The 14,164-nt window shown below is 46.3% G+C and overlaps 1 protein-coding gene across 4 annotated transcripts in view; it reads right to left on the bottom strand.

The window, feature by feature from the left end:
- Window positions 1-14,164, bottom strand: part of ZSWIM8 (zinc finger SWIM-type containing 8) — a 2,297,361-nt gene that overhangs the window by 1,762,443 nt on the left and 520,754 nt on the right. For all 4 annotated transcript variants that reach the window (XM_085603517.1, XM_085603518.1, XM_085603514.1 and 1 more), the window contains exon 6: window positions 8,742-8,823. In XM_085603517.1, coding sequence (XP_085459643.1) covers window positions 8,742-8,823 — 82 coding nt within the window. The remainder of the gene's footprint in view (window positions 1-8,741; window positions 8,824-14,164) is intronic.

Raw genomic sequence — 14,164 nt, 5'->3', positions numbered from 1 at the left:
TCTCGCCTTGGGAAGCGGAAGCAGGGTCCTCTCTGGCTTTTTCTACGCTTTTGTCCCCGAAGGATAAGAAACGGTTTTCACTGCCTTTCCCTTTATCGGTCCTTCGTTCCTGTAATCGGAAATTCATTTTCACCACTAGATCGATGAAAGGACCTATCTCCTCCGGTGGGTCGGGTAATTGCGCTATGAGATCCTTCAGATCATCGCGCAATCCTCGATAGAACACAGACACCTTTTTGTCTTCAGGCCAATGGGATTCGATAACAAGCCTGCTGAACGTGGTGATATAATGAAGGAGGTCCTGGCTTCCTTGCTTGAGGTTGAGCAGCTCGTTGTCCGCTGCTTGCACAAAGGTGTGACGAGCGAACATACGCCGCATGGACTCCTGAAAGGTGGGCAAGTGGTGTAACATGGGATCGTCGTTTTCTACCAACGCAATGGACCACTGGGCGGCGTCTCCACCCATGTAGGACAGGATGTAAGCCACCTTGGCTGCGTCGTCGGGAAACGCCGTGTGTCTGGCCATGAAATGCAGGTGGCATTGGTGCATGAAAATACCATACTTGGTACTGTCCCCATAGAAGCGTTCAGGTGGTGCCAACTGGACTGAATGAGGGGCGATGACTTGTATGGCTGTATTCGGAGTGGTGGCAGCGGAGGACCCCCCAAAGGTAAAAACAGGTTGTCGCAAAAGACCCTCCTGGCTGACCCTGGGGCTCGGGTTGGTTCCCCAAGGACTGGTGACTCCGGCTGACATTTGGCCCTGTAGGGCGGTTATGTCATGGCGCAGACTGTGGTTCTCTGCCTGCATGGCAGCCAGCATGACTGCGATGTCTTGTAAGGTAACCTCCGGGTCGCCCATGTCGTCTAGGTGGACTGATAAACGTGGGCTTCGGATTCTGTCAGGTACCCCACAATGCTTACCTCTGCCTGTGGAGCAAGTCCGCAGAGACGACAGGAGCGCCCACCCCTGTACCAACCTGACCCGTGTGGACAGTAGAACCCAGCAAGGATGAGATGGACGCAGGGAAGGGAGCCAGAATGAAAGCAGGGGGTTGAGGTGAAGGGTGTCTCGGAGCCAACTGAAAGACAAAGAGACCCAGATCAGTGAAGGACCCAACTCCCCGTTGCAAGATACGCCAAACACACACAGAAAAGCCCTGTTCCTCAACCTAGAACTCACCAGTGGCTGCAACTAATGAACCCTGAAATACAGCTTCAAGGAAGGTTCAGTTGTGACGAGATGGCAGCGTTAGGCTCTCAAGAACTAAAGGAATAGCGCTCCTGCGCGTCAGTTCCACGTGACTGGGTTTAACAAAACACTGGCATCCCTGGAAAGCAATTAGTGGAAACCCAAGGAGAACTAACAAGAACAAAATAACCCTAAGCGCTCCTGCGCGGATCTAACAAAATCATCAAAAGGCGCTCTTGCGCGGTCAAAATCAATACTCTAAGCGCTCCTGCGCGGATCTAACAAAATCATCAAAAGGCGCTCTTGCGCGGTCAAAATCAATACTCTAAGCGCTCCTGCGCGGATCTAACAAAATCATCAAAAGGCGCTCTTGCGCGGTCAAAATCAATACTCTAAGCGCTCCTGCGCGGATCTACTTCTGATCACCCATAACGCAGCCGCGTTACGGTGACTCCAGCAGAATTGAACGAAAGTACCTTTTTGTTTCCCAGAGGGATTACGAAGACCACAGCGGGGCTCCAGTCCGGAAGGCACAGCCCGCTTCCAAGGTCTTCCGGGCAGCAGAAACAGCGTCTCGTGTCGTTCAGCACATCTAGCGAAATCCGAAGCACAGAGCCGGCGGGAAACGCGGTGTTTAAGCGTTTCCCCCGGAAGTGCTTCCGTGAACTGCTTTGTTTGTCTAAAGACTAGACCGTGACTCATCTCCCAGCCGGAAGTGAGTCTCTCGGCCGTTTTCTGTGTGTGGTAGCGGGGAAGCGGAGGAGCGGGGAAAACGGCAGGCGCCGTGAACATGACAAGGTGCTCCAAAAAATGGAAGAAGATATGGAGTCGATGGGACAAGTACAGATCCTTGACCCACGTAGACAAAATTAAGGGAGAACAACAGTAAAACAGTGCAAAACAAGTGAGGGAGCGGTGATTCCCCACTCCTATGATGTGTAATATTGTATCCTTGACCTGAAACTGCAGATGATGTAAAACCTGACTACTAAATGCAACAATGGGATGTTTGTATGTTTGTTTGTTAAATAAAAAGACTTGAAAAAAAATAGGAGCAGGCCCTATTGCCATTAAAAATGGATTCCCCTCAGGTGGATAAGCGAAGTCTGCCAGTCGTTTTGTATTCTCATGATGAAGCAGTACTCATGGCGAGGACAGACAGGGGTTTACAATGCTTATTGAACTCCTTTGTACAATTTATGGAGGACCTGGACTTCTTGGTCAATAATAACAAATCATTTATCATGCAGGCCCAAAGACCGATGTTTTTTCATACCTAGGGATGCTGTTTGATGTAGCCCTGAACTGGGGCCCCTTGACAAGCCAAAAGAAAGGGGATTGTGCTAGGGCTATTGCAGCCATGCTATACTTTGCCTCCAGATTAGGAAGTAGACCAATCGGGCACTATTGCAGATTTACAAAGCTAAATGTATATTGAAGGTCACCTATGGGAGCAAGATTTGGGGTTATGTTGAGCATGACATATTGCAAGCTGTTGAAAACACCTTGCTGAAACAGATTCTCTGCTTACCCCAGTGTATTCCATCGTTATTGCCCAAAAAGAACTTGGGATGGCTTTTCTCTCAGATGAGTTGACCCAACGACCATTGTCATTATGGATGAAGAAAGGAACCGACCTAAGCAAAGAAATCCTGAGGGATTGTCTTTCCCCTAACCATTCCAATTGTATTTACTGGTTAAAGTACATTAGAGAAAGTCTTTCCAGCATGGGAAGGGCTGATCTATTTGAGAATCCAGAGGGGATATGTAAAAGGGATATCTTTTGGGTGAAGGAGAACTTCTTAAAAATGCGTACATGGGCTAGGGAAGAAGAGGAGTTGAGGAAGCCCAGTGTTCGTAGGTATTCACTGTTGAAGACGGTGTCATTCACTGAGCCCTATCTCTTAAGGTTTAAAAGTGCCCACAACTGTTTTTTTCGACCCAATTTCCTTTGGACCTCTTTGATTATCTCCAAGCCCATCCCCATGGTTCACATAGAAGACAGTGTCTCTTACCCTGTGGCTGCAACAGAAAGACTCCCAGGATAGGATTCACTTTTTAATGTTTTGTAGTTTTTACAAAGTTCTTGGAAAGTCTTTTATTATTCCTATTATTAAGAAAACTAGCTTTAGGCAGGTTAGGACGGCTGTTATCTTTTTACAACTCCTTTCAAGCAATTCGGTATTACACACTGTTATATTTTTAAGGGCTGCAATCAGGCTTAGGTCCAGCTGCTATTAACCTTTAGGGTTAAATTTGGGTAACTGTGGTAAGAGGAGTTGGCCTAACGGCTACGGCGGTCGACCCAGAATCAGGGGAACCGGGTTCGAGTCTCGGCAATGACGCTAAACATCCTGTGATTCTGAGCAAATCACTTAATCTCTCCGTGCCAAACAAAAATGAATGTGTCCTCATGTAATGCAACTGGTGCTATGTAAAGCGCTCTGAAACCCGATACCTTCAGGTCAAGTTCGCACTATATAAAACTCTGTGAAAAAAAACCAAAAACACATGAAATTGTTTTTTTATGGATTCATCAAAAGTGTTTGCTATTTAACTTTGTATCATGTATTGTTTGTGTTCAATTATTTGCTGTAGTCCTTTTTAGGTCTCGCTGGCGTTGCAGTGCGAAGCGCTGCCGCCAACGAGACTATTGTTGCCGTGTTTACTCCCAAGGGAGACAGACTTGGGCACGAGCTGATTCCGGTCTGGGCACGAGCCGATTCTGGTCTGTGAACGCGCTTCCCAGTGGAACAGCTTTTGCGCGTTAATTCCAGTTGAGTGCTCGTCTTCGGAAGACGTGCTGCGCCGATTCTGGTCTGGGCACGAGCCGATTCTGGTCTGTGAACGTGCTTCACAGTGGAACAGCTTGTGCGAGTTAATTCCAGTTGAGTGCTCGTCTCCGGAAGACGTGCTGCGCATTAATTATAGTTGAGTGCTCCAGCAGCCTGGGGCGCCTGTCGACATGCTGTGCTAATGATTACTGTGGGGTCTCATGCTGTGATAATTCTCACTTTCTGTGTTGTGATCGGGAGCAGGCGTATTACTGGCGCCACCGTCACGCCTTCATTAGTCATAAAAGCTGCATGGCAAGCGATAATTAGGGCGGCATGTTTTAGGACATTTTTAGCAATTACTTTGTTTACTTAGTGCTATTAGTGATATCTTTCGTGCATCCAATGCTCTATTTAAACGTGCAGCACTGAACATTTTCAAAGAAGGCGAATCAGCGACATTCATTGGAAACACGACCTATTTGAAGACGCTTGTTTTACTGGAGTAAGTTCTGTGAACTGTTTAGTTTGTTTACTTTATTATAGTATAACTGGCAGGGTTGGCTAAATTATGCGAGAAAAGGAAAAATATGCAGGAGATGATGGTATGAGGCAAGTGAGGCAAATGTATAATTATGCGTACACCATATAAAAGCAAGTTGCAAAATGTCCGGTGTTGGGCGGATGGGTTCACTGTGCTGTTGCGTCGCCTGTAGGTGTGGTTATGAGTGCATGTGACTAGCTGGCGACATGTCCTTGTACTGTTACTTGCCTTTGCACTTGTTTTTTTTTGCATATATATATAGCACGAACTCGACCCGAAGTTTATTGGAGCGCTTTACACGAGCACCGTATTTACATTACACATTCAGGCACGGGGAGATTAAGTGATTTGCCCAGAATCACAGGATGTTGATGCGACCTCGGGGCTCAAACTCTGGTTTCCAGCACCAAAGTCGGCAGTTTAGCCGACGGACCACATCCTCGCCCTTGCCCTGCTGATTTTCAGGGACGGCTGCTCTGTCTTCACAAGGGTCGGGCGAACTATGACTCCGCTGCCTGACCTGGAACAGATCTGTTAGGTGTTTGTATTTATTTTTTAGTTTTTTTTATTTAGCGCAAACTCAATCCGTAGGTATTGGAGCACTTTACATGTATTCCACATCCATTATAGAAGGACACATTCATGTTTGGTAGGTACGTGGATATTAAGTTATTCATAACCGGCGGAGCCAAGGCTGGTCTCTCTACCTCTGTGACTCCGGTTGCTGCTCGCGCCTTGTGTATAGCTGGTTTTCCTAGTTATCTGGCGAATACAAAAGCGGGCTTTGCTGTGTTTCTGTTTAAAGGCTACACATAAGGGACTCAACTGATCGAATTGTAACCAGCTGTCCAACACAATACTGGCAGAAGGGCTCAGTGAGACGTACACTTGTAAGGGGCAGAGGTTACACTCCCGGCAAGTCTGCCTCAGCCTTCATTCTTCCGAGGTGGATCAATTGAATACCATTGATTGGGTAGTAGTTATATCTGTTAACCAAGCGTAGAAATGGAGCAAATTTAATACGGAGGGCTATTTGAAAAGTATAATTTTTTTCCAATGTGCCAGATGAATTTGTCTTTATGTTCTTGGGACTTATAAGAATCTTGTAGTGTGTACATCAGGCGGGTCATGTGTCTTTGGAAAACTAGCACCTTTTTGTGATATTGTAGTTGCATGATAGTTTCACATTATAATAGTGGGGGCTCGGATGTCAAACCTCCTTTCCGGGTGTTGGTCCTTGCCAGCAGTCATCACCTACTGCCAAAGATCTGCTTTTTAAAATGTATATCACCTGTCCACCTCCTTCCCCTTCCGGTACCACCCTCACTAGTGCCCTGTCTCCCTTTCGTTTTCACCCTTCCAGCCTTTCTTCCCCCGTTCTCTCTCGGTCCGCCATTTCTCTCCATGCCCCCATTTCTCTCTCCCTGTGCCCCCTTTCTCTCTTTCCCTGTACCCCCCTTACTCTCCATCCCATTTTCCCGTGACCCATAGCTTTGGCTGCAGGTGAGTTGGCACAACTCCTGTGAGAGAAGTGTCTCTAGATTAGGTGGCACGTGCCCCTGCTGGGACCACGGTCAGGCGTTTGTCTGTTACACAGAAAACCACGTCTCCGTTAAACTGCAGTTTGAGAGTATTTTTGGTTATTGTGTTTATTTACTGTACCAAATGAATCATGGTGGAACCGGGAATCTTATGCCAGAGCATCCCAGGAATCCAAAAAGTAAAACTGAAAAAACACATTTTGGAGAAAAATCATTTGATGTTGCAGAAATTGCTTCATCTCTTAGTGGTGTTTAATGTAGTTTCATTTACAAACCCCAGCCATCATATAAGGTCTCTGGAATGCCTTAGACCTGGCAGAGTCTCTTGATGCCCATGAGCAACAGTAAAGAGCATGTTCACCGCTGAAGAGAGTGACCACTTCACCATTCATCCCTTTGTGCCTGCAAACAGAGCTGAATACTTCACCTTTCACCACTTTGCATCTGCAAACAGAGCTGACCACTTCACCAGCTGAACAACATTTGCACAAGCGTCGCTGACACCCCGTACTATCGATTTTTTTATTGCATATGATGCCCCAATCACTTCAAGTACATTTGTTGTGATCGGTAGTCCCTGTCTCCTGCTATACATTCCATCGTAAATTTTTAGATCCTGTTTCTTGCATTTTTATTCATCCATTCACACTCCTTTACGTTAAAATAGCCATAGCTTTACTGTACAGTTGCTAGAATAGCTTATAATATGGTATAGTGTGTAATTTTTAAATAATCACTCCACTGCAAACAAAAACATTGATAAAAAACACTGCCATTTACAATGCCAGTAGCTCCAACTGCAACAAATGCGAGACCTATTGCATTGCAAATGCTTTTTTTTTTAATGGTGTTTGTTTGAGGTTTATGGTTTTCTTATAAAAGCCGAATAAAGTTGATGATGATGACTACTGTCATTAGTCTGAAGTTATCCGAAGGAGTTGCCACCCTATTCCAGTTGTTAGACTGTGGCACTGGAGAAGTTTCACATCCCCTGCAGTGTTTCCTGGCATGTTTTTTTCTTTTTGGTGGCGGGAGGTGTTCCAAATCTTTTTTGGATTGACAATTAAGAATGACATCCCCAGGAGAGGACAGAAAAGAACAGCCACATGGAGAGGAGGAGCAAGAGATTAAGCCACGGACCACAATCAAGTCCCATGTGTGAAGGTGTCTGCATTGTGTTAGGCATATTTCTGAACTAGAGGGGATCGATTCCATAACAAAAACATTCTTTAAACCTTTTCCCACTTTGTGTGTGTGCTGTACATTGCAACAGGAGAAATGAAAGTATTTCTCCTTGTTAACCTGGTTGTGCCACCTAACGGGGGCTCGGGTTTGTAGAGGAAGTAGGCTGTCCATGAGGGGTTGTGTACAGGGCAAATTCTATGAGCAGCAGGGGCTTGCCAATTACTGTGCGGATGGCTACCATTGGAAGGATGGCTGTCCGTAAAGTATTTGGCACAAGGCAAAGGCCATACACATTGGCGGTTTGGCCATCTAACGGAGCCTTGGATGTCTGGAGGGAGTAGGCTCTTGGTGAGGGTTGTGCACAGAGCAAGGACCATCAGCAGCAGGGGCTTGCCCAGCCATGTGTGGTTGGATGCCCATGGGGGTTGATTGTGCGCGAAGAGTGCAGCACAGGGTGGAGGGTGTGAGCACTAGAGATCTGGCCATCGAAGAGGGCTTGGGATTCTGGAGGGAGTGTGCTGTATGTGAGGGGTTGTGCAAAGAGCGAAGACCGTGCACAACAGTGGCTTGCCCTCCCGAGTGCAGTTGGTTGCCAAATGGAAATCGCTGTCTGCATGAGATTTGGCACAGGGTGAAAGTCGTGCTCACTTACGGTTTAGTCATCTAATGAATGACTCAATGTCTTAACATACCCTTACATTTCTCTGCAGCAGGCTATACCAGCCATAAAAAGCCCTATGCCCAAACCCCACTGGGCAGTCTACTACCCCAACCCCTACATTTTCGTCACGTGATAAAGGAAGAGACAGGCAGCGAGTGCAAACTTGGCTCAGTAGAAACAGAGCACTGTATATGAAGGTGGGGTTTGCGATGGAAGATACCTTATATCAAATGAGATTTTGTACATTTGAATTACATCACATTTCATATATTTCCAATAATTTTTCACAAAGTTACATTTCGAAGAATCACACAATATCTTTGGTTAAGTGCTGAAACCAGGATTCATACCCAAATTCTAAAGGCTGCAATTAGCTACTTGACCTTATTGATCGTTTACAAAGACAGTCAATTGTAATAAAGTTCAAAAGCCTTTCAGAACAAATGGGCTTTCAGGACATTCCAAAATCTTGCAATTCTTTAATACCCTCTTTGTCATGATCATTGTTCCTTGAACCAGTTGGGCCACAATATGATACTTGTTGATTTTGCTCTGTGTGAAATTAAATGTGAATAAAAATAAATATTATACGTAGTTGATGGTAGTTAAGATCGAAAACTATTTAAAAAAATCCTTACGACTGTTCGGAGAAGTTGTGAGATGAGAAATGGAGCAGTCCCTTCACACAAAAAATATTTGTTAAAAGCACAACGTCATCTATTGAAGGATTACTTTATCCTTTCCTTACAGTTTATTAATAGGAAGTTTATGTTAAACTGCCGTCCAGAACCAGGTATATGGATTATGAAGACAAAATGGCATTTAACAGCAAAATTGAACGTACCTGGGGCACCACACAAGGTGTTGATAGCTGTGGACTGGGAGGACAGCAACTCATCCAGGAGGCGTTGAGCTGTGGGAAGAATCTGTAAAAAAAGATTTTTTTAAAGGAATTGTCAATTAAGTTTTGAACAGCATACCGTTACACTCTCAAGTGAAGAATAAGGCTTTTACCAATACAACCCAAACTACAATGGCCAATAAAACGTTCCAACTAGTCTGTTTTTTTGAACCCGAGAGAGCCTACAAAGTAGTGTAAAATTCTGCACCACCTAAAATGTTTAGCTAGTCAGGAAATCTTCAAAGAAAGCAAAAATAAATAATGCAAGATTACGTCAGTGAAAATGATTAGTACTACTGTTTCAACTAAAGGAAATTACCTCTTTAACAAGTGATCAGTATTTTAATGCTTAAGAGAGTACTGAAAGAACTAAATTAAAATTACAAGAACTGCTTCTATAACAATGCTATGGGGATTTACTGAAGAAATACACCTGTGATGAGTTTGATGCTTTTTTTGACTACGTTACCCCACAGTCTACATTCATGTATTTGTAACTTGTGGCATCTGGGACCAGTGGTCTTCACTGGGGTCTCGCTCCCTTGCAAGGAATAGGTAATTGGGAATTTCACCATTCAAAATGTTACGCAACATTTAAAGTCAGTACCACCTAACAAGGTTTAAACTTCTATGTGGAGCTTTAATCAAAGCAACAGGCCGGGCCATGGATAGAGCACAATTTTATAAGACATTAACAACGTAAATGTATAAAAGGCAAATTTCTGTCATTTAAAGGTGCCATGTAAAAGCAATGAATAAAGTAAAATTTGACCCATTGCAAAAATAATTAAAATCATTAAATAAAGAGAGATTAAAGCAATGATTTGCAGACTAGAACTGCCACTAAGGTGGACTCATTTATAGGTGGATGAGCAACATGCCTTAATCCTACGATGAAGATAGTGGGATAATCCACTACAAAAGGCTTTACAGTATGCTCTGGAAGGCGAAAGCAAAATGTGAACACTCCAGCAGTCCAATAGATGAAGATGGCTGACTGAAAGACTGAGTTTATGTAAAGACAAATAAATATACATACACACACGAGCAACTGATTACTCAGAGATTTATGTGAGAAAACATCTGGTTCCATATTATATCAGGATGTCAGGTGTTACCTCTGCTTAGATCTTATTCTTAATGGGATATCCAAAGATATTGGAGTAGACGCCTCACTCACTTATAGTGACATGCTTCATCATCCGCACCTATCCACACCCTGGTAAGATGATACTACCTGGGTGGACTTGACCATAGATGGAAACAGGAGTTATTAGATAAAGCAAGCTGGATAAACCGGGACCCAGAAAAATGATGTATTAAAAATACCTCTAAGTATACGCAAATGTTTTACTTTATTCTGAGGGTACCAAGGGTGTGGATAAAAACGTGAATTTAGTGGGTTCTATTGAATACAATTATTCAATTATACCCTTTATTTTGGTGGCAACATGTTTCGGCTCTCGCTATGAGCTCGATCGGGTCTAGGGCCTTCGTCAGGGCTGTGTCCCTGCTTTTCATGTGCACGCACATCGTGAGGCCTAATGCTCTCACCTGTCTTTTCTTTGATCCAGAGGTTTTTCTGCAAAACAAAAGGATCAAATAAAAGGAGAGAGGACTTAATTTCAGTAATCCATCCTAACTCGCTATGTACGTTTCAACATATTCTTAATGGTGGACCATTTTATGGAATAAACAAGTAGCATTAGGCATTAATCTTAATATCCGACATTAACCTTCCTTTCTGAATCCGTGCTGTTTTTGGTTGAAGCTATGTGCTTCCCAGTGAACGTGAAGTTTTTTGGACATGACTACGTATCCCAAAAATCTGAACAGTTGATGTCTTCCCTATATAGTGATATAATGTCTAGGTCCAGACGTCACAGTGATTCAACTGTGTATGGGACGGTCTATCTAGTACAGCCACCTGCATACCGTGTCACTCACACCTGAGCTGTTTAAGTTTACCCTCTAGTGCGTCTCTTCAAGGGTCATGCGGTTCGTGCAGGGTGGTGCCGTCTTGTAGTCACACACTTGGGAGGAAAAAGTCAACTATAAGTATTTTTTGTTGGTGAGTAAATGCTTAGACTTACTGTCTGAGCTTTCTAGTTCTGTCTATCTTTTTTTTTTTCTGGGAGTGGTAGCCCATTATTGCTATAATAGTCAAACAAGCATTAGCATAGCCAATAGGTCTCGCCTTTGGGACCTTATAAGTGTTTTGCCAGATGTTATTTGAGTTGGAGACATTCACTACTCATATTACCTTAGTACCGGGGCCTTGCCGCTACGGCTGTTATGTATTGCCTATGTAGATGTATCCAAAGTGTTAGTGTACTTTTACTTCACTGCTGACAACCCTGCCTAATGCACTGATGGGTAAGTAACATCTGCATGGAATATATTAATGTATTATTTCCTTCTTAAAGACTGACACGGCACCACTCACGGAAATTATATCACTGCTCTCCTAGAATAACAAACAATGGCAAAGCTAATAAGTCTAGCCTGTTACTTAGACTCCTGACTAATACAGTAAAAAGACTGCTGCAGTGGAAAACAAAACAATTGTTTTCTGTATACAATACATCGCGATACATATTTAATATGTCACCGTTTAGTGGACTTTTGAGATGTAAATTACTACTTGGTGCATTGCAATGCAAGGACTCCAAAGCAGGCACGATGCTACACCAAACAGCCAATAGCATGAGAGAGGGGAATACTCATCTGGTGGAGCCGAACCCCACTGTAGGTATATTTTAGGCAATTAGTAAAAAAAGGTTTGCAGCAAAGCAGTCAAGCCAGACCTAGAAACAGTGCGGTTCTGACAACCCTTTCTGACCAGATGATGGTTGTTCCCCCGAACGCCGCCGATGCCCTTACGAGGTCGTCCTGCATTGCGTGGCTTAACACTCTCCTCCCCATTCGTGTCAGGTCATTACCCCCGAGGTGGATGATCAGTATGTCTGGGTGCCATGCTGCATCCGCCAGGAGATGCTCGAGCGTCGTCGTCAGCCTGCTCCAGCTCATCCCTGGTTGTCCCAGCCACCGGATGCACGTGTCTCTGGGCCTTTCCGCCAGCCTGTGGCCCGTCTGCCGCCACCAAGTACCCATCCTGGCGACGAACGAGTGGCCCACTACCCATACCAGCCGAGGGCATTTTCCTGTTGAACAATGGGGTGCATATCAGATCATCATACAGTCTCTCCCTTTTTTTTTTTTTTGGGTTTGGCCTTCCTGTTGCGTGCCACCCTGCCGTGCGGCATCCCAAGGTGGCATGCTGCGCGCCACTGACCCTGCCGTGCGGCATCCCAAGGCGAGTGGCGCGACCCTATCCGCAGGTCTAAAGCAGCTGCGGCCTGATATACGTTTTGTAGGCCCTGGACCGCCATCGGCCCATTTCTTGGATTCTCGCCTCCGGCATGCCGTGTTGTGATGCTGCGTTGCTGCGCCGATCCTGAACGAGTGAGGAGCGAATGCTCGCGAGGGCAGCCCTGCTTTATCCAGGGCTTGGCGCATCAATGTAGTAAACTGAAACCTGCTCAGGTTACTACCATCCTGATGCTTGAACAGCGCTCCCCCGCCTGTGGGGCGAGCCACCATGTACCTCCTCAGGCAGCACACCGCGCATGACCTGTTGCTCTGTGCGCCCTTTCCCTCTTGGTCGGTTTTTGAGCTTCGCAGCTTTATTTGCACTGAGGCTGGCCCTGGCTTGACGTCCTCCGCTTGGATGCAGCGCTCGGCCGGCCCCTGCCTCCTGGGAGCCACTAGCTCGCTAATGCGGAAGGCGCCAAAGAACGCCACCGAGAATGCAGCTTGGAACAGGAGTAGCTCAAAGTCATTCTTCGTGCACCATGATAATGCTTCCAACAAACTGCCTAGTTTCTCAAAATCTATGGGCCTCCTGCTGTCCACCCTTTTTCCTTCGGCCCGTCTCCACCCTTTCATGGCTGCTTTGAGGTACAAGGATGCTGTCGGGTCCTCCCCCGTATGTATTTTTGCAAAATGGGCCATAGCTGCCAGATGTGCCTGCGCCCAGGACCTTGTCTTTTTGCTGGCAAATGCCCACTGTATAAAGCGCTCTGCCGCCTTCCTTGTCCCCACCCTGTCGGTCAGGGACTGGACCCCACCTATCTCCATGACTGTTGCAGCGTACTTTCTGTAGCGCCTAGCCGCCTCGGGGGTAAGGGACTGGTTCACCAGGATCGAGAGATCTACCCCCCCAGGTCCCACAGGTGCGCTGGGAAAGGTGTCATGTATTCGTCTGCCCTGGGCGCCAGCTCCCTGAAACGGTCCATCTGTGACCTGGACAGGGCGTCCGCCACCGTGTTGTCCACCCCCGGGACATGGCGGGCCTTCACCTCCAAATTGCCTTCCAGCTGCAATTGAATCAACTGACGCATTAGCCTTAGGATATCGGGGCACCTAGCCGCCCCCTTGTTAATGGCCTGCACCACCCCCTTGTTATCAGACCATAGTGTTAGTTTCATGTTCTTCAACTCCTGTTTCCATATTGTCATGGCCACCACAATGGGGAACAATTCCAAAAATGTTATGTTGCCTGTGAGACCCATTCTGTGCCATCTCTCCGGCCACTGCCTAGCACACCACTTCCGGCCAAGAATTGCCCCAAATCCCGCACTGCCCGCTGCATCGGTGAACAGGGCTATCTGCCTGGCTGTTACCCAGCCCTCCCTCCATATGAGGACGCCATTGAAGTCTGCGAGAAACTTATCCTACATACATAAGTCTTGTTTGACCCCCGTTCCTAACCGCACGTGATGGTGCTGGTGTGTGAGGCCTGCTGTCAACTGCGTGAGCCGCCTTGCGAACACCCTCCCCACCGGGATAACCCTGGCCGCGAAGTTAAGCTTCCCAATCAGCCTTTGGAGTTCCCTGAGCGTAGCTTTCTTCTTACCGCACAGGCTTCTCACTTCCGCCCTAAAGTCCTCTACCTTGTCTTGGGGGAGCCTAGCCGTTCCGGCCACAGAATCCAACTCAATGCCAAGGAATGTGAGCTGTGTGGAAGGGCCCACTGTTTTGTCTGGGGCCAAAGGAATCCCTAGCGCCCCCGCCAGCTCCACAAACGCCGCCAACGTGTTCCCACAGATTGGTGACTGGGCGGGACCCGTGAACAGGAAGTCATCCAGGTAATGGAGCTTCCCCCCTTTTGGGTGTCTATCGTGCAGCGCCCATTCCACGAATGTGGCGAACATCTCAAAGTATGCGCATGATATGGCGCAGCCCATGGGCATGGCTTTGTCAATATATAGGTCCCCTTCCCACTGGAAACCTAACAGATGAAAACTGGCGCGGTGTACAGGTAACAGACGAAAAGCGGACTCTATGTCTGCTTTGGCCATTAA

This window comes from Triturus cristatus, chromosome 1_2 (assembly GCF_964204655.1).
Source record: "Triturus cristatus chromosome 1_2, aTriCri1.1, whole genome shotgun sequence".
In the NCBI taxonomy this organism is placed as follows: Eukaryota; Metazoa; Chordata; class Amphibia; order Caudata; family Salamandridae; genus Triturus; species Triturus cristatus.
This window is presented reverse-complemented; position numbering and strand designations above follow the sequence as displayed.